This window comes from Spermophilus citellus (assembly GCF_964194105.1).
Source record: "Spermophilus citellus genome assembly, chromosome: 13".
Lineage (NCBI taxonomy): Eukaryota > Metazoa > Chordata > Mammalia > Rodentia > Sciuridae > Spermophilus > Spermophilus citellus.
The window spans coordinates 13393196-13417666 of NC_138193.1; the positions used below are offsets into that span (position 1 = coordinate 13393196).

Here is a 24471-nt window from a genome sequence, read left to right on the forward strand (position 1 = left end):
GCTGTGTCATGAATCAGGCCTGGATGGGGGCATAGGCAGCATCAGAAATGACTGGCAGAGGGACAGAGAGGTGGGGGGGGGGGCGGGGAACAAGGGGAGGGTCATCAGACTGGGTGCCAATCCAGCAGCTCAGCTTGGGAGAAGGAGAAACCGCCGATGCTCCCCGCCTCTCACCTGTTGAGTGAGGGGATGACTTGGAGGGCAAGACTTAAACCCCCTAAGGAGCGGTTTTGGTGAAAATTTCCAGTGGACCCAAGAAAAGACAGCTGGGGCTAGCTGCCCGAAGGAGGAACACACCAACTTCATCCAAATTAACTGAACAAAAGGTTTTTATTTGCACATGGCCACTCCGCACATAGTGAGCAGTGACCATCCCAGACAGCTGCCTGCCAACAAAGTGAGAGACCTGTGGTGGCTTTTCCAGACACCAGGGCAATGACAAAGTGACCGGGAGATAGAGATGGGGTTTTCTCCTCTGTGGCTCCTGAAGACCACGCCCACCCAGGAGTGGAAGGACTGAGGCACAATGTCAAGCCCCAGACCCGTCAGGACAAGACCTGTTCATAGAATAATTTATTCGTTTCAAAGCGACAGTGGGCAGTTACTGGGCTGTGCGGACATCCTGCCTGGATCCGGGAGGAGGGCAGCCCCTCCGGGGGAGAAACACCACCGCAGCACAGCTCCCTTTAGAAAAGCCTTTGCTCTGAAGCACCTTGGTTTGACCTTCCCGTGTGCACACGGCCAGCTTTCCTTGGAACATGGCCCAGGAATGCGAGGGCCTTCCAGGTTGCGTATCTGGGGGTGCTGCAGGCCCCGCCCCCCCCCAGAGGGGGCCTCTCAAGGGTGAGGGCGTCCGTGTTCATTGTCCAGAAGGGCTGGGTTCAAGGTCAGATCATTCCAAAGACAGTTACTTTCCCAGGAAAAAGGAAACAGCTTTCTCATGTTCCTCAGGGAGGGACGGCATCCAGACACACGCCAAAGTGGGCCTCCTCATCCCGCAGGGGACACGGCGTGACGACTCCACATTGGCTTCCGGGGAACTTGTGTCTCATCCAGATGGCAAAGCTGAATCCTGCGCTGAGGGCCGGCGCCCTAGTGGTAATAGATGCTGAAGGCGTGGAGGATGTACAGCAGCGTGGTGATGAAGGCGAAGAACTGGAGAGGGCCAGGACCAGGCCATTAGAGGGCCGGTGCCAGTGCCCCCCCCCAGCCCCACGGGCCCTGCGGCCCAGGAGGCCCCAAGCCCTGACCCTCCTCAGTGACCCCCCACCCGGGAGCAGCCACCCCGGCCAGCTAGCTGGATCCTGGAGACTCTCTGTCCCTGGGCCTCCCTAGGGCCACACTCTCCTGGTGTCCTGCTCTGAGTGGTGCCGGCTCCATCTCCACTCTCAGGAGGGTCCTCGACACCTGGCCATCCAGCTGGCTCTCCTCCTGCTCAACTGTGGCCCTGGGCACTGTCTCCTGGCCCCCTGCAGCCCTGTACCTGTGGGCCCTGGTGGCCTCCGCATTCACACTTGATGGCCCACAACTGCTCTGAATGTCTCGGTGCCCCAGCTCTTAATGGCCCAGCCTGAACTGCTGGCATTTCCACGAGCTCAGTCGGCCCCCGACTCTCACCTGGTGTGGTGACCTGTGCCACGAACCTGTGACCCTCCAACTCCCTGGCCACCACCACGGCCAAAGCCAGGGCAGAGTCTGCAGGTCTCCCTGCCTGGCTGGCTCTTGGCACCGGCTCCTGTCTCAGCCTCATCATCCCTTGCGAGGATTCCCCACGCCTCAACTTGACTCCTGTTACTCTGCTCCCTGATAATCCGCCACAACAGGGAAGCGCGACAGCTTCAGACCGTGCTTGGAACCACATGGTCTGCTCCCCTCTCAGGCAGAGGCCATCGCCAAGACCGCCGGGCACTGGCCTCGTCCCTCATGCCCAGCTGTCCTCACTTGCGCATTCAGCAGTCTCTGGAGCACCTGCTCTACGTCGGGCACCACTCTGTCACAGTGAACAGGACGCCAGAGGGCTCCTGCCGCCCAGAGCTTACACTGTAGCAGCAAGAAGCGGAAAGCAGGCAGGACACACAGGCACTGGGGACAGCACCCCAGATGTGCCCTTCCTCCTGGCATAGCCTGTGATCCAGGGGAGCTGCCAGGCGGACTCAGTTCTCCTCCACCTTTCACCCCTGGACAGGGTCCAGCAGCACTGGCTCCACCTTGGAAGTTCCCTCAGGGACAAGGGATGTCATTGTGCGCTCCTGCCACACGGGGGCACCATTCCACAGAGAAAGGGGAGTTGAGGTGCCTGGGACCAGGGAAGCCCCCAGAGCCAGATGCCCAGGGTCCTGCTCAGCCCAAGTTCGGTGGGACCACCTTGCCTGGGCTTTGGTCCGCCAACAATGCCACCCCACGGACTTTGGTTACTGAAACAAACGGACATGGGGACAACTTAGCTGTGCCAGGGACTCTGGCTTCATTTCAGAGCAATGGGGGGCATGGAGGGGTGTTCAGGGGGGAGAGACTATTCAATCTGCACTTTGGGAAAATAAATTCTGCATACTGTGGTGGATGGGACAGGCAGCGAGCGAGGCTGACCAGGATGGACAGAAGCCAGAGAAGGCCTGGAGCCTGGGCATGCGTGTTCTCTCTCTCTCTCTCTCTCTCTCTCTCTCTCTCTCTCACACACACACACACACACACACACACACACACACCCCTCCTGCAGCTGGAGAGCTCAGGGTTATCTGACACACATGGGGCAGATTGAAACCTCACGCAAAAATGCCCTCCATTTGGGTGCGGTGGCACATGCCTCTCAACCCAGCGGAGCCTGAGGCAGGAGGTCCACAAGTTCAAAGCCAGCCCCAGCAACCTGTGGGCCCTAAGCAACTCAGTGAGACCAAGTCTCAAAATAAAAAATTAAAAGGGCTGGAGATGTGACTCAGTGGTTACTCACCCTGAGTTCAATCCCAGTACCAAAAAAAAATGCCCTCCCACTGTGGCTGTCCAGCCCCTGCCCGGCTGGCCCGGCCCACTCACCGAGGCGGTAGCGTTGATGAAGTAGTTTTTCAGGTCCGGGCGCTCAGAAACGATGGTGGCATGCGCCTGCAGGACAGCAGCGCTCATGTACAGGATGCCCGTGGTCCCGTGGTACAGGCTGTCCTGGAAACGCAGAGCAGAGGCCACAGCCACCGTCATTTGGGCAGGCACCTTCCTCTCTTGTGACACAGCAGGGAAGAGTGAGGAAAGGGGTGAGGTTCCCCCCTCCAACTCCTGCTGCTTCTCTGCAGAGTTTCTAATAAGATATTTATGTAGCAAATAACGGTGGAGCAGTGACAGCAGTGCAGGTCCCAGGCCCAGGGCCTGCTCGGCACCGGGAGTGTTTCTCGCCAACACTGCCAACCACTAGGGAGGCTCGCCTGCACTCAGTGTTGGTCTCATTTTAAGGAGATGGAAGCTCAAGGTTAAGGCCAGGTCTGAACGGAGGCTGGTTAACTCCCGGCTTTGAACCACTGGCACTGTGCTGGGCACAGAGGGATCACTGCCCACCTGTCAAAGCCCTCCGTGCCAACTTCCAGCCTACGGTCAACTCAGTGAAGAGAGCAGAAAGTCAGATCACACCAGGAGAAGCACACACACAGATCCAAAATAGGGTCCCCTGAGAGGTCACGGGCAGGGCCAGATTTAGTCAGTCTAGATCGAAAACACCCAAGAAATTTAACAATCAAGGCACACAAGGCCCCTTGGGAGGATCCAGCTCAAACAAGCCAAGTGCAAAAAGACATTCCAGAAATAACTGAGAGATCTGAAGGTGACCTTGGTCTTAATACACCGAGTTGTTGTTGACTTGGTGTGTGAAAGCTTGTGAGAAAGTCTGTGTATGTTTTGGGGGATCCAGACATGTGTGGAATAGCATGACAGGCTGAAATTGCTTTAAAATTCTGCAGGGAAAAAAATAAAAAGTCTGAACAAAGCCAGCGTGGTGAAATCTTGGTAATTCTGGAATCTGGGCTGTGAGGGTCCCAATGTAATTCTCTGTTCTTTTGTCTGTTTTCAGCTGCTCAACACAGAGCACTTCCAAATGGTTAACAAGATAATGGGGCAACGTGAAAAATCAATGATGCTGTATCAAACGCAAGCATCCACCCCATGCTGCTTGCTCAGTGTGATTCAAATGCATGTCCATTTTGCACAAATCCATGTGGCACATGAGAGGATGAGCTGATCAGTGAGTGTGACAAGCTATTTTTTCCCTACTAGCATTTGATTCAACACTGCTGCCATGATTTATTTTACCATGAGTCAAATTGAGGAAAAACACATCGGAATATTGCTTCTGTTTTGTGGATTTGTTTATGAAGAGGCAGAGCCTCTCACTGCTGCCCAAGCTGGCCTGAAGCCCTGGACTCAAGCCATCCTCCGAGTAGCCTGAGGCAGGCTGCACGGCTGCACCCAGCTCCCAGATAGTCTTAATCCAGGAGGTGCACACATTGCTAGCAGGGAAGGTGGCGGAGGGAAGACAGGAGAGGTCTACTCTTGCAGAGGTCTGGCTTCATAATTCATACACTAAAAGCACCAGCCTTAGCTCAATAAGGGTCCAGCCCAGGCAGGGCCTCGGATCCCAGCTCTCTGGTTCTCCCTCCCCAGCCAGAAGGGCCCGTTGTGCCCACAGCTCCCAGGACACCATTCCAGGGTGCCAGCCCTGATCCTTACCAGCACTCTCCAGGACTCAAATTTTTTGTAAAATCCAAACAAGTAAGACAGCAGGAACATCAGGGTGATGAGAAAGGAGGTCAGGGAGACGTACATCACCCATCCTTGAAGCAGCGGGTTGGCTACGTGGGTGGCCGCTACCAGGATCCAGACCCAGCACCCAAATGCCTGTAAGAGAAAAGCGTGACGTGAGGGACGTCGCACCATGTGGGGTGACATGTGCCTTCAGAGGGCGTCTCTTTTCTCCCGTCTCTGGTCAAAAGCTCCATTGAAGCTGGAAGGACCCAGGAGGGAACAGGGAGGAAAGGTGGCTTTTCTGAGCCATGGTCAAGTTGGATCCTGTTAGAAAACTCAAGGGGCTGACCCAGAAGTTCAAAAGGAAGACTTCCCATCAAGTCCGGCTGTACCTTTTGAGCTCAAGCGGTGTTGGCATGTTCAGTTTTAAAATATTCTGAATATGTCGCCAACATTCAAACAAGATTTTTCACATGAAAAAAAAAATCTAGATTTTGGATATTTCTTGAGAAATACATGGTTTTGGCCACAGCATACATACCCATTTCTCAGGCTAGAATGTGTTGTGATTGTCTCTTTAGAAAGGTCCTGAAGTCCCTAGTGGACCACAGCCCCCTCCCCACCAACCCCATGCCGTCTTCTGGACTCGCCCTGTTGCTCACCTACATGGTGGCATAGCCCTCTCCTTCCATGGCTCCTGCCCCCCACTGAATGCCTGCCTGACCCTAAGGGCACATGGTTTGAAGCCCTAGGTCATAGCATCTGATGCCCTGAGACCCACCCCCAGTTGGGTGAGACAGTTCCAGTTTGATAGCCTCCATGCTCTGCCCTGAGATTTGATGTGCCTTTGGTAGATTTGGTGCCTTTACCTCTCCCTGTCCTCTCTGGGCTCAGCTTTTGTTTGCTTTTAGGCTGGGCTGGCCCCTGTGTTGGTAGCCAGGGTAGGAACTCAGTGTCCAGCTAGAGGCCTGGGGGAGAAGGTCAACCAGACACGAGGTTCCGTTGCCCTTTGTCTCCTGCTTTCTCAGCCCTTCCCGTCCCCCTGCTTAGGATGTCACTGCAGCCTCCTCCGATGTCCTGATCTTGGTCCTGTGAAATCTGTACTTTTAAACACCACACTGGCTGGTGATCTCATCATCTCACCTCTGCCCACTTCTCCCTGTGGCCTTCAGCCCCATCCAGGCACCTGCCCATCAGATGTCTCTATATGGAAGTCCCTCTGCAGGGCTGACTCTGCACTTGCCTGCTCTTGAGAATGTCCATTAAAGTTTGCACCCTGTACCTTGCTTGCCCTACCCCAAGCCTGGACCTGCCCCTCAAACTCCTCAAATCCAACAGGTACAAAGTCTGAACTCATGCCACTCCCAAATTCCTTCAGAACCCACTTAGCATGACTCATCTGGGAGAGAGAATAACAGGATTTAGCATGAAGGAACAGAGGCTCCTGGAGAAGATGGCTATTTATTACAGCTCATCGTGGGCACACAGCACTCATCTTTAATAAAGCAATAAAATGTTTTTTAAAAAGATAAGAGCCTGTCGACTGTGAGATCACTGGAAATGTGTGATGATGGCAGAAAGGAAGGGAAGGGACTCAAAGGTGACTCTCGAATACGTGGTTTGGAAGAATCACATGACCAGATTTTAAAACTTTCTATAAAGCTGCAATAATCTGAAGAGTTGTGAGTGCATGTGATTCTCAGGAGAATTTCTCAGGAGACAGCTCATCTCCTTCCCTAGATCTGTTCCCGAGTTCACATAAATTTTAGAATCAGCTTTTTAGTATCTTTTAGTATCTTTTTAGTATCTCTCTGATGAGATTTTTATTGTTAAATCCCTAGATGAGTTTGCAGAGAACTGACATCTTTTACTATGTCTCGTCTTCCAATCCATGAACATGGTATGTCTCTCCTATTATGAATATGTTCTTTGACTTCTTTTATAATGTTTTGCAGCTTTTAGCATATAGTTGCTACACATTTTGTTATTATTTATGCCTAATTATTTTATTGGGGGGGTGCTCTTGTAAGTACTTTTACTTTTTAAAATTATTCGACTAGAGAGAAATACAATTGATTTTTAGCACAATGACATTATCTCCTGCAACTTGCTAAGCTTACTTATTAGTTCAAAGATTGTTTTTGTTGTTGCAGTTTGTCAGATTTCTTGGAGCTTTTAATGTGTCTCTTTAGGTTTTAATGTTAATGATTATCAGTGAGGTAGAGTGTATGTTTATGTATTTGTTGGCCATTTATATTTCCTCTTCTGAAAAATTTTAATTGATTCTATTGGTCATAATTTTTTTTTTACCTTACAGGAACTCTTTCCAGTAGTGTAGGTATTATTGATTATTATACATGTTTCAGATAAAGTTTGCTAGCACGTATCTCATATATTTTATGATGACTTTTGGTGAACTAAGCCCTTCATTTCAATGCAATTGAATATGTCAATCTTTTCCTTTATAGATCATGCTCTGCCACAAGTTTCAGAAATTCCTCCCTACTTTGGGTCATGGAGATATTCTTGCACTCAACCTTTTCTCCTAGGATCATTTTCTTTCTTCCTCAAGTACATGTTAGTGGTCTCTTTAGTGAAAGTAACTTGTTAATCCTCAGTTTGATTAGTTGTAAAATAGCCTTAATTTCCCCCTGAAAATTATCTTCTCTCTTATGCCCACCATGTTCTACACTTTCCCATATAATCCTATTGTTTTCTGGCTTCCCTTGTTGTGGTCAAGAGGATAGCTCGGGTGAACTGTTGCTGTTTGTAGGTATCTGTCATTGGCATCTGGCCACTTTTGGGGTCTTCTCTCTGGCTGGTGTTCTGCAGTTCATGCACTAGAGATACAGTGTGTTGAGATAGGAATATCTTTGTACTACTCCTGCTTGATATTAATTTTACATTCAATATACAAACATTTAATCACCTTGTCCTTGGTAGCTGGATTCTGCAGTCTGTGACTTCCATTGATTTTCATTACTCTACACTTGTCTGCCCCTATATTTAGTGAATTCTGATTGGCGGTTCATGTCTATGGCAGTCACTCAGTTCTGAATAATACTCTTAGAGAAATTCTGGGCAAAACAATTTCACGCATTTTGTCTAGCTCAACGGAAAGACACAAACCTTCAGGCTCTGCTTTTCATAACACCCCTGGCTTTCCGGACTAGCAGTTCTTAACTTACAACTAGCCAATGGATAGCTCCAGATATGTCACCCTATCCTCCCCCTGCCGTTGTCTTAGCAGGAAAGACACTTTTGCAATTATAGAGAATTTATAGGCTTTAAGGAGAGAACAGGAAGGGGAAGTAAGAAGTAAGTATAGAATAAGAAGTGGACACAGGCGGGGATCTCTATGCAAGGAGTACGCATACAGCTCTAATAGGGTTGGGAAACAGCTCCAGAATCCTGGCCATCCCTTAAAATGCCCGTTCTAGGGGCAAGTTCCCCCAGGCCCTAATAGTCAATCTCCAGATGAATTTTGGAAAATGGGAGCAGGGCTTGGGGCTGCCTGCGGCTGGGTGGGCTGACTTGTCCTTAGCAGGGGGGTCTTGAGGGATGGGAGCTCTGTTCTTTAGCTCCCCTGAACTGGGCTCTCCCACGCTGCTCCCTGTGACAGGTGCTGCTGATGCTGGTACTGCAGGGAGGTGCTAGGAGTCAGCTTTAGGCCACCTGCCAAGTGTGGTGCAAGAATGTGGCTCCCATGGCCAACACCCAGCCATGGTGGCAATTAGAGGGAATGCCACCTAGGACTTGTAGGACCAGTGGCTGCACCAGGACTTGTAGGATTTTAGACTCACATGGGACCAGCAGAGAAGGGTCGCTATCATTCACAGATGTCTACCTGGTGCCCAGCACAGGGCCCGCAGAGTCGTGGGGTGAGGGGTGCTGACGTGCCCCCCTTGGCATGAGTCTGTAGTAACTTCAAGACCACCTCTGAGTCCCCAGGCACTTCACAGGTGATGAAAGGCCTGCCCACTCTAATTTCCTTAGAGAGACCACAGACCCCTTCCACTGCTGACCACCAACTCACCTGTGCCAGGCTTGGGAGTCAGCCTGGATGGCTCAGTTCCTCTGTCCCTGTCAGGGCCTGAGAAGGGGTCCCTGGCCCTCTCCAGCCATCAGAGGCTGCCTTGGCCAGCCTAATCCTCACTAGTTTGTGAGGAGAAGAGGGAAGGGTATGTGCAGAAGCTGGATATGGGGGAGGATACTTGTGTCCCCAAGCCAGATCCCACACCTCAAGGACAGGGCCTAGACGTTCCTAGGATGTGCCCCAGGTTGGCCTACTGGGAGAATTAAAGGCCTTGGTGGGAATCTCCCACCTGCAGCACAAGAGGGCCCGCCCTGGCCTCCCCACTCTGGGTCCCTGCTGTGTTTTGGGGATCCCAGGTCCCACTTTTTACTCTTACACAAGCCAAAGCCCCCCAAACATTTGGAAACCCACTCAAAATGTGTGGGAATCTTTTGAAGTGGCTCTGCTGTTGTGTAATCAGTGGAATCAGAGAAATGCTATTGCTTTTCATTTCCACGCCCCTCTACCTTCTAAACTGTGGCCTGGACTAGGGCCAGGGAGCGACTCCAGGTGAATTAAACCCAGTGGAATTTGTTGGCTCATTTCTGCTTCAAGTTCTATTGGTTGAATCTTTATAGGTTGAGAACTCGGAATATTTGTTTATACTTTTTTTTTAAAGAAACTCATATTTAACTTTCCAAATCTTCCTGGAAGCCTCGATGGCCCTTCCATTTAAGTCTTCATTGTGTATTTCCCAAGAGCAGGAGATTTTTTTCAGTGGTTGGGGGCTGGCCCTGGAAGTAGAGGACTATTTCATCACAGTTAGACATCCGTCAACACTTGTGTTTCAAGTTCAGCCTTGGCTGGGGCTTTTTCTTATAAAGCTCACTTGTGAGTTCACTTGCTGAAAGTCTAACCTGAGGTCTGAAAGGATCATTGGGGTACGAGCGAGCGCAGTCACAGATCTGATCGCTTATTCATGGAGAACAGCTCCCTCGTGTTTAGAAATCTGGTTAAAGAATACAAGATTTGGGGTAATGACATCCAGCCAGGAGAAGGGGCTGGTTGCAGGTCTGGGTGGGGGCTGAACCTGGCCACGTATCACACAGTAAGACCCCACCGGCTCCTGGGGTCAGATCAGAAGGACTCAGCAGGCTCCTGCTGGCCAAGGAGGGGACAATTTGAACTTCAAATAGGGACAGCAGCTACAATGGACTGGAATGATCACCTAGGCTGAAATCCATGATGTTCAGATGATACTTAACACACTTTCTTTGGTCACTTTTGGAGGATGTTTATTGTTTTTAAAGCTGCTTAATAAAGAAATCAAACAAAAGCATGGCACAGAGGCAAGGTGTTTCTAAAATATGTGGGGGCTGGCCAGGAGGCTGGTGGTGGAGTCCTGGCCTAGCATGTTCGAGACCCTGGGTTCCATCCCCAACACGGAAAAACAAGAGAATCCCGTGGACACCTGAGAAGGTATTCAGGGCAGCACCGTGAGTTCTGCTACTCCCCAGAATTCTCTGGGGACCTCAAGAAGCCCCAGGAGACTGTGGGAACTGGTAAGAGAGGCTGCACCCTTGACCACTCCCCAAGAAGGTGCAGCCCATCCCAAAGCCCCAAGTCTGTTCCTCTGCTGGCACCTCCGCCCACTCTGATGCTTGCCCACCCACGCCCTCCCTTCTTTCTTGGAGTTCCAGCTCTGCCTGCTGCACAGGTTACTTGACAGATCTGTGCCTCTGTGACCATCAAAAGGCCAAAGGGATCTGTGGGCTCCCGTCCCACCTGGCTCTCTGTGACAATTCTCATCTGAGTGTCGGGTAATGACTGTTGGCTGTGGCAGCCGGAATCATCTGAAATGGCACAGAGGACAGGAGGGATGTCCTGTGAGAAAGATCCAGAGAAGGGAATGTGCAAGCCAGTCTCCCTAGAGGGTGAGAAGTTCACTTCTGGAAGGAAGGCTGGGAGACGAATCGCAGGACGGATGAGTCAGTATTAAGGGGGCACAGACCCTCCCGAGGAGCTGAGGAACACGTTAGCCACCCAGAAAGCACACCTGCACACAGACATGATTTTTGCCTCCAAATTTGAGAACTCATAGACTCCCGACATCCATGCAATTGAAGTCCTGCCACTACTAGGTCAGGTAAGGGTGCTGTCCACTGCGAATGCTCGCTCTCCCCCTCCCCAGTAATAATGATCAAAACATTAAGTCGGCACCTACTGGTCCCTTCAGTAACTTGGCCTTTTGGAATCTGCCCTGCAAGTGATGCATGTGAACAGACACCACACCGTGGTCCTTGCCTTCTTGGAGGCTGCAGGAGAGCAAGGAAATGATGACCTCCATAGGTTATCATAATGGGACGGGTTAGCTCAGTTATGTCTACATGGCAGAACACCCACAGCCTTCAGAAAGCGTAGGCAGGCTCTCTGAATCCCCAACCTGAACAAGTCCAGAAGTTCTCAAAGGCAGAGGCCAGCATACCCGGTGCACTGGGATTCACGCAGAAGAAAAGAGCGAGCGTGTGCGTGTGCGCGCGTGCATTTGTGTCCATGCACATTTGTTTGGGATGCACAGAATATTTCTGGACTGAGACCCAGAAGGAGGAAACCGGGCTGGACGATGCAAGCTCACTAAAGACTTGGAACGGGAAGAGATGCACCTGAGGGAGAAGGGATCTGCCCACGGGGCAGAGTAGCCGCAGCCACCTGAGCAGCGGGGGGTCTGCACTGGCCAGGCTGCTGGGGGGTGGCATTTCACACCCTGAGAGGGTCCAGAGGACGCTAGCTGGGTGAGGGCCCCAGGGGAGGGCCAGGGGGTGGGAAGGACTCTGCAGTCTCAGACCTGCCCGGCGGGGACTCCAGCTGTGGCGGGGGGCGTGGCTTCAGGGTGGGGCAGAAGCCAGAGCCCTGAGCAGATGAGCAGGTGGGGACCCGGCAGGTTTTTCTGCATCGCGCGGCCAGAGGTGTCTCCGCAGGGTCTTGCTCACGGCCACTCCCCTCTCCTTCCCTTCGCTGGTAGCAGCTGACCCCAGCTCCCGGCTGAGCCTCGGTAACCTCAGGCTGGAGGGAAAAGTCAACTCCAGACAGGTGAGGAGCCCGGTGCGGTGGTGCACGCCTGTAATCCTCGCAGCTCGGGAGGCTGAGGCGGGAGGATCGCAAGTTCAAAGCCAGCCTCAGCAATGGCAAGGCTGCTAAGCAACTCAGTGAGACCCTGTCTCTAAGTAAAATACAAAAAGGGCTGGGGATGTGGCTCAGTGGTCAAGAGCCCCTGGGCTCAATCCCTAGTAACCCCCCCCCCCAAAAAAAAAAAAAAGACAGGTGAGGCCCTTGAAGTCAACAGGCCCCTGAGACCCCTACCTCCCGGGAGGAAAGGGCTCCTCAAGGGAGTGGTCAGCATTGCACACCGAGGGAACCCCAACTTCCGCAAGGTTCTCTGTGGCTTTGTGGAGTGTCAAGATGAAGGATGTCAGGCATTCAGGTGCAGGCAGATAAGGTGCTTCGACTATTGTACACCTGCCCTTCTTTTAAAAATCGTGTCCCCATAATGAAATTCCCCATCTTAGCCATTTTGTAAACGCTCAGTTCGGAGGCATCTTGCTCTGTCCAGCCCCAAGTGCCTCCATTTTGCAAAACAGAAACTCTGTTCCCCTGGATACAAACTCCCTCCCCTCCCCTGGGCACTCAACACCAGCACTCTACTTTCTGCCTCTGCAACTTTGGCTGCTCCAGGCACCCCGCAGAGATGGAATCAGAGTCTGCCCTTCTGTGACTGCTGGATTTCACCCAGCATGATGTCTTCAAGATCGTCCATGTTGGAGCACGTGTCCGAACTTCCTTTTTAAGGCTGAATAATATTCCTTTGTGTGTGTGTGCGTGTGTGTGTGTTTTCTAGATGTTCCCCAACTCACAATGGTGCAACTTACAGATTTTCATATTTGTGAGCAAATTCTGTATAATTTGCACTTCCATGTTTGCATTTTGAACTTTTCCTGGGCTAGTGCTGTGTGGTGTGATATTCTCCCTTGATGCCGGGCAGTGGCCTGGACTGTAGCTCCCAGTCAGCCCCAGATCAGAGGAAAAAACTGATACTCTGCAGTGTGCTGGGTGGCTGAGTCAGGATGAGGGGCGGTTAGGTAAGGTATATCCAGTTTCCTTCCTTCCTTCCTTCCTTCCTCCCTCCCTCCCTCCCTTCCTTCCTTCTTTCCTGTACCAGGGGTTGAACCCAGAGGTGTTTAACCACTGAGCCACATTCCCAGGCCTTTTTACTTTTTATTTTGATACAGGGTCTCACTAAGTTGCTTAGGGCCTTGCTAAATTGCTGAGGCTGGCCTCAAACTTGCTATCCTCCTACCTCAGCCTCCCCAGTAACTGCGCCACTCCGCGTGGCTCCAGTATGTTTTTGACTCCACTGTTTCAACTTACAGTGGGGTTTTCAGGGCGTGGCCCTGTGATGAGCACAGAGGCAGCTGCAGAACCTGTGCTTATCCACTCCTCTGCGCACTACTGGCTAGTGTGAACAGTGCTGCTATGAACACAGGTGTGCAAATAGGTATAGTTTGATGCACACCTTTTAAAAGGTAAAACCAAGACAAGCCCGTTGTGGACTGTTCCCATGTCACTGGAGAGTGACAGCTCCTTCCAACAGATGTGCCCCTGCAGTAGCCTCTGGGGAGTTTGCGCTGTCCAATCAAAATGCCCCCCTGACTCTGAGCACTTTAGTGGCCAGAATTATTCTTTAACTAGACTTTAAATTGACTGTAGAAATAATGTCAACAGCAACGAGAGTTTCCACTGTGCCAGGCGCAGTCCTGAGACAGACATTATTTTAATAAAACTGTAAATCATGGAGCACATACATTGTTTATTCTACTTTTTACATCTTCCTATCTTACTGGACAGTTTAACTGCTGGCTCTTGTTGGCAGCAGTTCTGTTCTTTAAAGTCCCTGTGGACACTGGGTTTGCAGAGACTGAACACTTGCTCCGGGGGAAACAGTAACCGGCCCCTGGGAGCCTCTGGTCCCACTTTCCTGCCACCTAATTATTCTATAACCTTGTTTCTGGTTAGAGGCACTTTACGTAATATGCCCTGTTGGGTTATAGCACTGAGCACGTGGCCACGCTGCTTAACGTGGACTGAGCGAGTCTTACCACGTGCATTTCTGACATGCCAGCCTTCTTGCCTTAGGGACACGAGAGGCGCTTTGGCACTACACTGGGTGCATCTTAAGCAGCAAAATCCCTCCAAGGCACAAAACCAAGAACAACAGAGTAGTAATAGGACAGAGAAGAGGATGTGCGTTTGCAGAGTGGGCACTGAGACCAGGGAGGACCCTGCGGGGTGGATCTCAGCCGGGAGCGCACAGTCAGCCCTCAGCGTGCACGTGGCTCGTGGGGAACTCACATCTCACGGCTCTGCAGGTCCGTGAATGGCTGTAGAGGCCCAGTCTTAACCTGAGGGTAACAAATACAGTCAGCAAGTGTGTGGCTTCGAAAACAGGCTGCAGGGGTGACAAGTCCCCCTTCCTGTCAACATCCAAGCTACTGTCTCCAGTGATGAGACCTTCGCCACGTGGGGTCCACCTGCAGGGTGAGTTGGTGGCCAGTGTTCCTGTGACAGAGGACGGGGCAGCCAGCCACTTGTTAAGTCCCCACCTAGGCTTATTGGTGGCAAGCGTGGGCAGGGAGGGGGCATAGAGGTCTCTTTCCAGCAAGGCTCAGCGCAGCCTCTGGCTGGGGACATTGTGTGACTTAGTCCTGGCCAACAAGATGCCAAGGGAAGTCCGCAGGGGACTCCCAGGTAAGGTTACCTGTTCCTAAGGGGACACCGGGCCCATGGTCACCTTTCTTGCCCTGGCCATTGCTGTGTGTGGGTGAAGCCTGGAGCCATGGACTGGGGAGGACGGGCCAGTGGCCAATGGCCTCGGGCCTGTGAAGAATCCGCCCACTGAGCTCCAGACTTCCCGGGACCTCAGTCCATTCTCCTGTGTTAAAGCCGGACTCAGCCAGCAACGGCCCAGCCAGAGGACGCTGAAGACCACCCCCAATGGGAGGTTGCCCACGTCATCCACGCCCCTGGCCCCCTCTGAGGTCACTTCCCTGGTGACCAAGACTCCCAGGCCAAACGCGGACCAGAGCCCCACCCTCCAGCCCAGCCACCTGCCCAGGGAAGAGCTGGGGCAGCTCTGGGCTCCCTGAACCTCTGCCAGTAGCCCCCACCCTGGGGCTGCCAACCAGTGCACAAGACTCATCTGAGGGTCGCGACTTGTCTATTAGTGGGTCACTAACAAGAGATGAAACTGACCAGAGTGAAAATACAGGAGGTGTTGTCCATGGGAAGGGAAGTGCCGTTTCCTGAGTCTTTTGTGAACACACGCACACACACGCACACTCACACACACATGCACACGCACGCACACACACATATGCACACACACGTGCACACACAACATACACACATGCACACGCACTCACATACACACGCACACACAACACACACACACGTGCGCGTTACAGGTTGTGATAAAGGGGTATTTCTTTCTGTAGATCGCAGTCAGTATGGGGCCCTGGCTCCACCCGCCCTGCCTGGCCTGCATGACCCCCTGGGTAAGGGCCCACCCAGGCAGGCCACCACAGTGGCTGCTGCTGCAGAAGCCCCTCCTGGGGACTGGAATTCAGAGCAGGCTCCAGCTCCAAGTGGCAAGCTGAAGGCCAGGCACCCAGCCAGGCGGAGCAGTCCCACCCAAGGGGGCTGAGTGCTCCTGGGCGGGCCCTGATCACCGCAGGCCCCCTGTGGGCACACAAAGACCCAGCGCTGTTCACAGCCCAGGATGCAGGTCCCGTGCCTCCTTGGCACAGGGGAGGAAACTGTCCTGGGTCTGCCCCAAAGGCCTCAGGCCAGGACCCCGAGAGGACCCCAAAACAAGCAGCCTTTTATGGAAGTTCCATGCTCCATAATTCGGGCCGGGACACTTCCAAACACTGAGTCACTCTGTCCTGAGTCACGGGGGAGAAGTTCCTCTGGCTTCCAGGTTGGCAGGAAATTGCCAGCCCCGTCGGCCGAGGCTCCCGCGAGGGCTGAGTCCTATCCCGGTGGCTCCAGGAACAATAGCTCTGGCCCAAGCTCTGGGGCCATGGATCTTGGAAGGACGAATCACTGAGGCCCAGGAGTGCTCCCAGGCTGGCTGGCCCTGTGCCCAGGAAGCTCGAGGACCTTCCCCGCGTGACCGGCTTCCTCCCTCCTCCTGCGGCTTCCTGCCTCGGCCGCACCCTCCATTCAGCAGGTTCACTGACTAAATAGCACAGATTTATAGTGTGACATAAAATAGAATAATAAAAACATTCTTAACTAACCAGAGTCTAAAGGGCTTTTCAGTTTTGACTCTTAAAAAAGAAAAGAAAAGAAAAGAAAAGAAAAAAAAAAGAAAGAAAACGCTTTGGGGGAATTAAAAAAGACTTGTGTTCTTGTAGATTTTAGAAAAGTTAGAAATAAAGACCCCCCCCCCTCATGGACAGGACTCCCCACCTCCCCAGGACCCTCTCACACTGATTAACTGCATGCCCCTGGGTCCCAGCGGAGCCCTTCTTCCTCCAGGATCCCACAGACAGTGTGACCCGGACTGTGTTTCTGCTCTTCCTTAGGGACCAGCTCCTGAGTCCCAGCCTCACCAGGCCCTGAAGGACCGGACCAGACCAACGTCACCTCGTCCAGAAGCCACTCCTGACTGCCAAGTGACCGTCCTTAGGGTGTCTTTCCACTTTTGTGGTGACTTTGCTGCGTCCCGCCAGGATCCCTGAGCTCCTAGAGGCAGGACCGCACCCTGAGGTCTTGGGGTCCCCAGTGTCCGGCAGAGAGCCCGGCACAGAACAGGACAACCCCATGTGCCTGAGAAAGGAGGTGGACAGCAGGTGTGGACACCCCCGCCAGTTGTCAGCAGCCTCACCTTCCTGAGCCAGCTCTGCGCAGTGGAACCTTTTGACAACTTCTGACACCACCGTGGCCCAGCCATGGTCTGAGATTCTGCTAGGAGCCTGGACCGAGGGGGACATGCCCACCATGTCCTGCTCCATCATCTCCCAGTCGGAGGCCTGTTCCCTCGAGAGGGCAGATGGGTTTCCCCGGGAGGACTTTCCTACCTCCCTCTTCCCCATCCCTCCCCGTGCCCTTCATCATCCCGGGATGCCACCATGGCCCAGAAATGCACTGTCAGAGAGGGCCACACACAAATGAATACACCCTCGAGGCTCCCCGCACACCAGGACAGAGCCGGACGGGAGGCCCAGGGGCTGTGACCAGGTGGAGGAGAAAGCGACGCTCAGAGAACCAGCCACGGTGGGCCGAGGTGGCCCTGAGGTAGGTCAGAAGACACCGCAGCCCCAGACCCAGGTATCTCCTGGGTCCCACAGATCTATCCGTCCCTGGGGGACATTCTGCAGGGAACGCCCCTGGGAATGCTGGAAAGAAGCAGCGCCCGTCCAGAGAGCGGACACTCCTCACCGGGGAGCCCCTGGGGTCCAGCGGGGCAGAATGCAGCCTGGCTGGGAGCAGAGAGGGCCTTCCCACTGCCCTGCCCAGTGTGTCGCTGTCTCTCCAGCAGCAGATCCCTGTGTCCCCTCCCTGGGCTGGCCACTGCCTTACGGCCCCCTCCCCAGCGATCCGATCGCAGCCAGGCAAGGCTTCTTAGTGGTTTAAGCACCAGCCACGGTGTCCCTTTTGTTGCCCTAACTGGGGGTGGACGGTGGCCACTTCATGGGCTCATTACCCTTTCTGCTCTTTGAGCCTCTCAATGGCTCCCAACAATTCCCCATATTGAATCCCTTCTGCGCGAAGCACCTTTCAGGGTTCCTGCACATGGTCACAGCACCACTGGTCAGTCTTCCTGGCTCCTCCCTGTGTCTCCCATCAGGCACTGAGCTCCACAAGGCAGGGCCGGTCTGGGTTGCCAGGTGCCCAGTGCTCGGCAGACAGCAAGTGCTCAGTAAATACAGGAGTGTGATATTGGGGGTCAAGGGGACAGCGCCTCTTCCCTGACACCCACACTCAGGCTTGTTCACTCTGGTCCAGGTCTGAACAAGCCAATGTTCCCCTCAATCCAAGCCCCTTCCCCTCTCAGGGGTGCCCTGCCCATGCTCTGGCCCTGGAGCCTCTGGGCCACATGGCTGTCCCCTTCCTTCAGCCCTGCCCTGTCTTGGGGACTCTCAGGTTGTCAGTCGCTCCACTCTGTAATGACAGGGTCCACGGCCCACCTTTCCCCCCTTGTCTTCTGGTTCTTGTGTCCCCCAGGGGTGAAGCCTGGTGCGTGAGTGGCAGTTCATCTCAGGAGACCCTTGGTGACTTACCAGAGGCATTTGCTGCCCAGAGACCCACTCTTCCTAATAGAGGTCCTGTGACCAATAACAATTCAGTCACGGGGACCACTGTTCTGGGGCCCTTACTGGTGAGGTTGACCCTTCCTATAAACCCGAGCAGCTGACTTAGGAGACCACTGTTTCTCTTAATGCCACTCCTCCCATCGTTGAAAGTGGGGCTCCAGAGCATTAACTGACCTGTCCAGGGTCTCATGGCATCGAAGAAGCGGAGCCAGGCCTGGACCCCCTCAGGAGTGACTCCATTTTACTGACCCCAGATGCACTGGGGGTCTCCCAGTAGGGCTGGGCCTGGTTCAGGGAGCCAGGGTGGCCCAGGGGGCTTTGGGGAGGCTCCCACAGCCCCTGCCCCACTTTGTCCAGCGTCCTCCTGCCCCACGCTCCTCTTGGCCCTGGTAACATCCCTTCCTCTCTGTCCTCCCTTCCCTGTCACCTGCTTCCAGGGGCGTCCTTGGGCACCGATCTGGTGGGGCTCACAGGTACCCTGGCACGGAAGGCACTGCTTCCCATGTCCTGCGGGACAGGACGGGCGGGGGGTGCCACAGGGTCGTAGGGCGGGGGGTGCAGGTGGGATGCGGCCGGCGCCCTGAGCAACCCCAGCAGCCCCAGGAGCCGGAGGTGGACTGACAGGCGGAGGGCAGCAGGGGGAGAGGACTTCCCTTCCAGAACACTCAGCGTCTCAGGACGTGTCCTAGGGAGGGGACGGGGCCTGGCGGGGGGCCTCATGCTTCCTCTATCCCACCTCATCACTTTCAGTCCTTGCAGAGTTGGCCTTGGAGGTGCTCCCAGGGGGAGCACCTGGCCCCGTGCCAGGCTGCAGTGACTGTCAGACAGGCTCACACACACAGAGCAGAGGAAGCAGGAGGTGGAAACTAAGGTGACCCTGGAGACTTAGGTAAGAATAGATGAACTTCCCATACTGGGGATTTGAGTAAGACATAAGGATGAACTTCCCAAGCTGGAGGAGTCTGGAAAGAACTTCTAAGAGCACCTTAGCATTTCCCTCTGATGGTCTGCGGGCGAGTGGAGAAGTGGAAACGGGGAGATCTAACAGCAACATTCACACGTCTCCCCTTTGAACTGGCCGCATCTCTGGACTCTCCTTCCTGTTTCCTTTTAATTAGGCAAAGTCTCATTAAGTCAGCTAGAGTCAGGGTTAAAGTGATGAGACTTCGCTGGACTCTTATCCATAAAGCACCCCTGGTGGGAGCCACCCCCGGATGCTCTCAGCTTCTACTTTCCAGCCTTTGAAGAGCTCTGGAGCCAGCACCTACCCCGCAGGCCACTGCCTGGTGGCCCAGCCACTGCACACAGCTGGCTCTGAGGAGCGAGGTCAGCTGAATGTCACCAGCCTGGGCAGTACACTGCTGGCAGCAGCTGGTACCCCCACCCACCCAGGGGACAGAGGGAAGCCCGGATGGGATGTGCACTCTTATCTTTAAATTCATCATATCAGAGCTTCCTCACCCTCTGAGATTGTTGCCAAATTCTCAGTTTCAAATGAGAAGCCTAAATTCCACAGCACACTGGATAAAACACAAATGTCAGTGGGACACATGCACGTGCCTGGCTGGTGGGAAGGGAAAATGCAAAAGCTATTTTCCAACCACCCTGGAAAAAAGCTCCTCAGTTTCTCAATAAAAACCCAGCAGAGCCAGGTCACAGTGGTGCACGCCTGTGATCCCAGAGGTGTGGGAGGCTGAGGCAGGAGGATCACAAGTTCAAGGCCAGCCTCAGCAATTTAGCAAGACCCTGTCTAAAAGTTAAAAAATTTTAAAAGACGAGGATGTAGCTCAGTGGTAAAGCAACGTATGTTCAGTCCCTAGCATCGCCACCAACAAAACCCACAACCGTCCCTTACTAGTCCACCCTGCAGTGTCACTTGCTCCACTCTGTACAGACAGGGCCCAAGGCCCACCTTTCCCCCTTTAGCTTCTGGTTCTTGTGTCCCCCCCAGGGGCGGAGCCTGGTGCTCGAGTGGCAGTTCATCTCAGGAGACCCTTGGTGACTTACAGGACGCATTTGCTCATTTGCTCTGGGCATTTTCCCCAGAGAGATGGAAATTAGATCCACACAAAAGTCTGTACATGAACGTTCTGAAGAGCTTTGCTGTTTCCCAGCGGGTGGCTGGTTAAACAGACTCAGCCAGTCCCCAACATGGGAGGGGAAGGAGAGCAGGAGAGGACACACCATGTCCTGGGTGGGCATCGAGGGACAGTGCTGAGCGAAGGAGCTGGTCTCAAAAGGCCACACACTGTGTGATCCTGTTTATTTCTACAACTTTTTTGAAATCACAAAATCATAGTGATAGAGTGGTGGTTTCCTGGGGTGCATTCAGGGCGGGTGAGGGAGGGTGGGATGGATGGGGTTTGGCTGCGGTGAGGGGACTGTCCTTGACCTTGGTCCTCATTTGGATTCTGTGACTCACTGCCCGTGAGACACAGAGGTCGAGATCCGCCTTACCAAGGCCAGCTCCCTGGTTTTGACCCTGGGTTCTAATCAAGAGAGACGTAACCATCGCCCCTGCACCATCCCGGCAACTTCCTCTGACTCTATATTGAGGCATTAGAAGTGTTAAAATGTGAGCTTTAATGTCCAAGACTTGAAAACAAACCTTCTTAGACAGAGATCGGTAGGAGCAGGTGGCAGGGGACCAGAGGTGGGGACTACAGAGCCCCTTTGGAACCTGGGTCATCCTAGAATGTCATCCTTAAGAACCACAGAAGGCTAGAGGCTGCCCCTGCCCAGCCAGGGTGACATGTGGCCCTAGGAAAGCCAGTGGGAGTCTCATCTGAGCTCCCATGGGACGGTGCTGGTGGGCACCATCCGGGTTCCGTGTGCACCTGGGCAGGCCCTCAGGACAGGCTGCTCTTGGGTTTGCAGTGCTGCTCTGTGGACAGGCTGGAGGGAAGGGTGACTGCAGACACCACCCACGCCATGTCCTCCCTGGGCTGTCCCCACCTCACTGGGATCCCAGTTACTGGATTTCCCTTTCTCTGTGCGCCTTTGCTGGCCTGAGCCCCAGTTTTACACCCCACTCTCTGGACTCATATCTTTAGAAAGACATATACCTGTCCGTGACGCCTTAAGCCCCGAGACCGAACTGGCCACACCCCGAAGCCGGGTGCTGTCACACAGCAGCAGGCGACACCACCAGGCCACCAAGCCAGAGAGGACCTGGGCTGGGCTGAGCCTGCCCCCCCTCCTCATCCCTTCCCGGAGTCCCAGGCACACCCTGCTCTAATTCCATGCGAGGCACGCTCGTTTAAGGAGCAGAACAATAGTAGAGAACACCCCATTTAACATGCATCTGTGTCTGCGTGTGAACACACGCACCATGTGCCTCATCATCACTCCTTCCAGAGAATCAAGGCAGAGCTAGGAGCCATCCAGGTCAAAGGGCACAGGAGACAGGACAGCTCAATGCCATGTGAGACCCTGACCTGGACCCTGCACCAGAAGGAGGACGTCGGTGGGGGACGTGAACGAACTCTGAATAGAACAGTGGATAACACGGTATCCATGTCAAGTTCCTGACCATGAGAGCTGCACCAGGGAGTCAGGACCCAGAGGAGGCTGGGCGGAGGGCACGTGGAACCCTCTGCAGGAGCCTCGTTCCTCAGGTGCCACTGCAGGAACGGCCTTGGGGGCACGTGGTCAGCCCCGGGTACTTTCCTGACTCAGAAGCTGCATCGTCCAGCCTCCTGGGCTCTTCCCTCCTGGGAAGAAGCTGGAGCTTCTCTGTCCCTCCTCCCAGTCTGAAAATCCAGCCACTCCTCTGAGGTCCAACTCCCAGGGACAGGCCTGGGCCCCGCCCTGAGCTGGCCAGGACAGATAGCCTGGCTGCAGAGAGGAAAGCCCCTGAATCCCTCCGCAGCAGAAGGGCCCGACAGACTGCTGGCAGGCAGTGGCCCGGCCACCAGTGTCTACAGTGACTGATTGTCAAAAGGCATGCGCTCAATAAAAAGTGGTAAAGCCACCACAATCCTGGCAGCCCATGTCCCAAGGTGAGGGACACACCCAGGCCTTGGCCACAGAATTCATACGAGCACTAAGATGTCATCAGTCTGGCCAGGTGCCCACATTCATGCCTGGGGGTGGCGGGCTTGGCAGGAACCTGCCTTTGGGTGGGGTTTCGGCTAGAGCCCCCCCCCCATGCTGACCTGCCCAGCCTGGCTGCAGGACGTGGATGGCCGCCCTTTAACCAGTTTGCCTGAAGTGTACTCGGTCCGCCCAACCCTCCTGGTGCATGGGGAGGGGGCAAGGGACCGGTCAGGTCCAATCTCTGTGGGCGAGTCCACTTTCCATCTTGGCTACGTTCTAAGTAGGAAAGAAAATACCCCCCCCCACACACACACACACACACACACACGGGGAGCTTCAGAAGGATCCAGAAACGCAGCGCCCCTTGGCCCTGGATTGTTGGCCAGGCTCCAGCGCCCCTCAGTGAGAGGGGACAGCAGCCACCTCGGGGACAGGGGGCTCTGGGGAAGCTGTGCACAGGTCTGAGTGCCAGTGCTGTGTCACCATCAGATCCCGGTGTACCCAGGGCATCTGGAGACTGTTTTATGGTGGATTTGTCCCCAGCCTCCTGTGCAGGGCCACATAAATCAAAGTTCAAGGCGGCTGATTGACAGCCGGGAAGATACTGGAGGCCCCTGGGAGCCTGGAGCAGCCCCCTGCCCGCTTTCTGAGCTTCAGAAAAGCACCCGAGTGGGGAAAAGAAATCACATGGGAAAAGCCCACTGGCAACAGGTCCAGAGGTCCCCGCTAGCCTAGGAGGGGACACAAGCGTCCATCCACGAAGTGACCGCTTGTCCCTCCCGTGCGGGTTTCCCTACGGAGGGAGGGATCCCCTCCAGGCCGTCCAAGCCCAGGGGACACAGCCTGCCAGGCGCCTGAGGCTCGGCGGGTGCGGAGACCGCGACCACCGCGGCGCCGCCAGGTCCTGGTCCCCGCCGGTCCGGTCCGGGGCGACCTCCCGTTGCCTCCCGCAGGTGGCGGTGGCACTCACCAGCTCGGGCAGGAAGAAGGCGTAGGGGATGGTGAGGAACAGCGCGACCCCCGGGGGCACGTCGGGCGGCGCGTAGCTGGTGGGGGGCGGCGGGTCCCTCGCTGCCATGCTGTCCGCGCTGTTGGCGCCCCTGCTCCGTGGCGCTGCTCCAGCCCGCAGCCTTCAAATATCACCTCCTGCCGACACACCCATCGGACGACGTCGCCCGGGAGGAAAAAACCGCTCCCACCAAGCAGGTCCTTCCACTCGCGAAGCCAGCAGCCCTGGGGACCACAGCGCGCGGCGGGGCGCGGCGGGGCGCGGCGGGGCGGGGACCGGGTCTTCGCAGAGGGTCAGGCCCCAGGAACTTCTGAATCCCGGGGCATTCGTATTTCTGCACCGAGTGCAGGTGACAGCCCCTTCCCTGCCTCATCCCTGTTCCCAGAGTGGCCAACAAAGACCATTCATTGAGGACTCTCAATAAACCCTGGGTGAGCCTAGACGGCCAAGGTGCCCCTCAACCAGTTCTCTCTTCTTCCCCAAATAACCGCCCTGGACTTCTAACCTCACACGTTGGTTTTGTCTGTCATTGAAAGGATTCGTTTGTGTTTGACTTCTTTCACTTCAGGTTATGTGTGGGACCATCCATGTCATTGTATGTCACTGTGGTTAATTCAGAGCTTTATAGTATTCCATGAACATTCTATGAACAAGCTACTTTTTATTCTCTTGTTGATGGACCTTGGGTTCTTTCAATTTGGGGTTATTGCTAACATTCAATTTGGGGTTATTACTATTCTAAAATAGTCCTTTTTTCTAGTTGGACAAAATACTCCTATTTTATTTATTTATTCATTTTTATGTGGTGCTGGGGATTTAACCCAGGGCCTCAGCCGTGCTAGGTGAGTGCTCTACCGCTGAGCCACAACCCCAGCCCAACTAGAATAGTCTTTAGAGGCATCTGTGTATGCATTTCCGTTGGAATATGTTAAGGGGGGATTACAGGTCACGTGGTACCTGTTTTTAGCAGATAATGTCAAGATGCTTTCCAAAACTGCTGAGACATTTCTATCCCACTAACAATGTACACAACTTATAATTGCTTATGATTGGTGTCTGCATGTGTATTATGATACATTGGTGTTTGCCCAGGGTATGTTTTTTTTATTCTTTTACTTTTACCTCTATCACTGTATTTATGATGGGTGTGTGTGTGTGTGTGTGTGTGTGTGTGTGTGTGTGTTTGTGATATAGTTCTGAAATTTGCTGCCTTTAATTTACATTTAATATAATGACTGGTATTTTTGGATTTATGTGTACTTTGATGTGTGTGTGTGTGTGTGTGTGTGTGTGTGTTTGCTCTGTATTTCATTCCC

At 53.9% G+C, this 24471-nt stretch overlaps 1 protein-coding gene across 1 annotated transcript; it reads right to left on the minus strand.

Moving 5' to 3' along the window:
- Positions 1-311: 311 nt before the first annotated feature.
- LOC308633064 (MAL-like protein) lies at positions 312-23381 on the minus strand. Its single transcript, XM_081265521.1, has 4 exons — positions 23117-23381; positions 4705-4872; positions 3031-3153; positions 312-1155 (listed from the first exon to the last, which is right to left on the minus strand). Exons 1-4 carry the CDS (start codon positions 23222-23224, stop codon positions 1093-1095), a joined length of 462 nt encoding a protein of 153 aa, XP_081121647.1. The 5' UTR covers positions 23225-23381; the 3' UTR covers positions 312-1092.
- Between the last annotated feature and the right edge of the window lie 1090 nt (positions 23382-24471).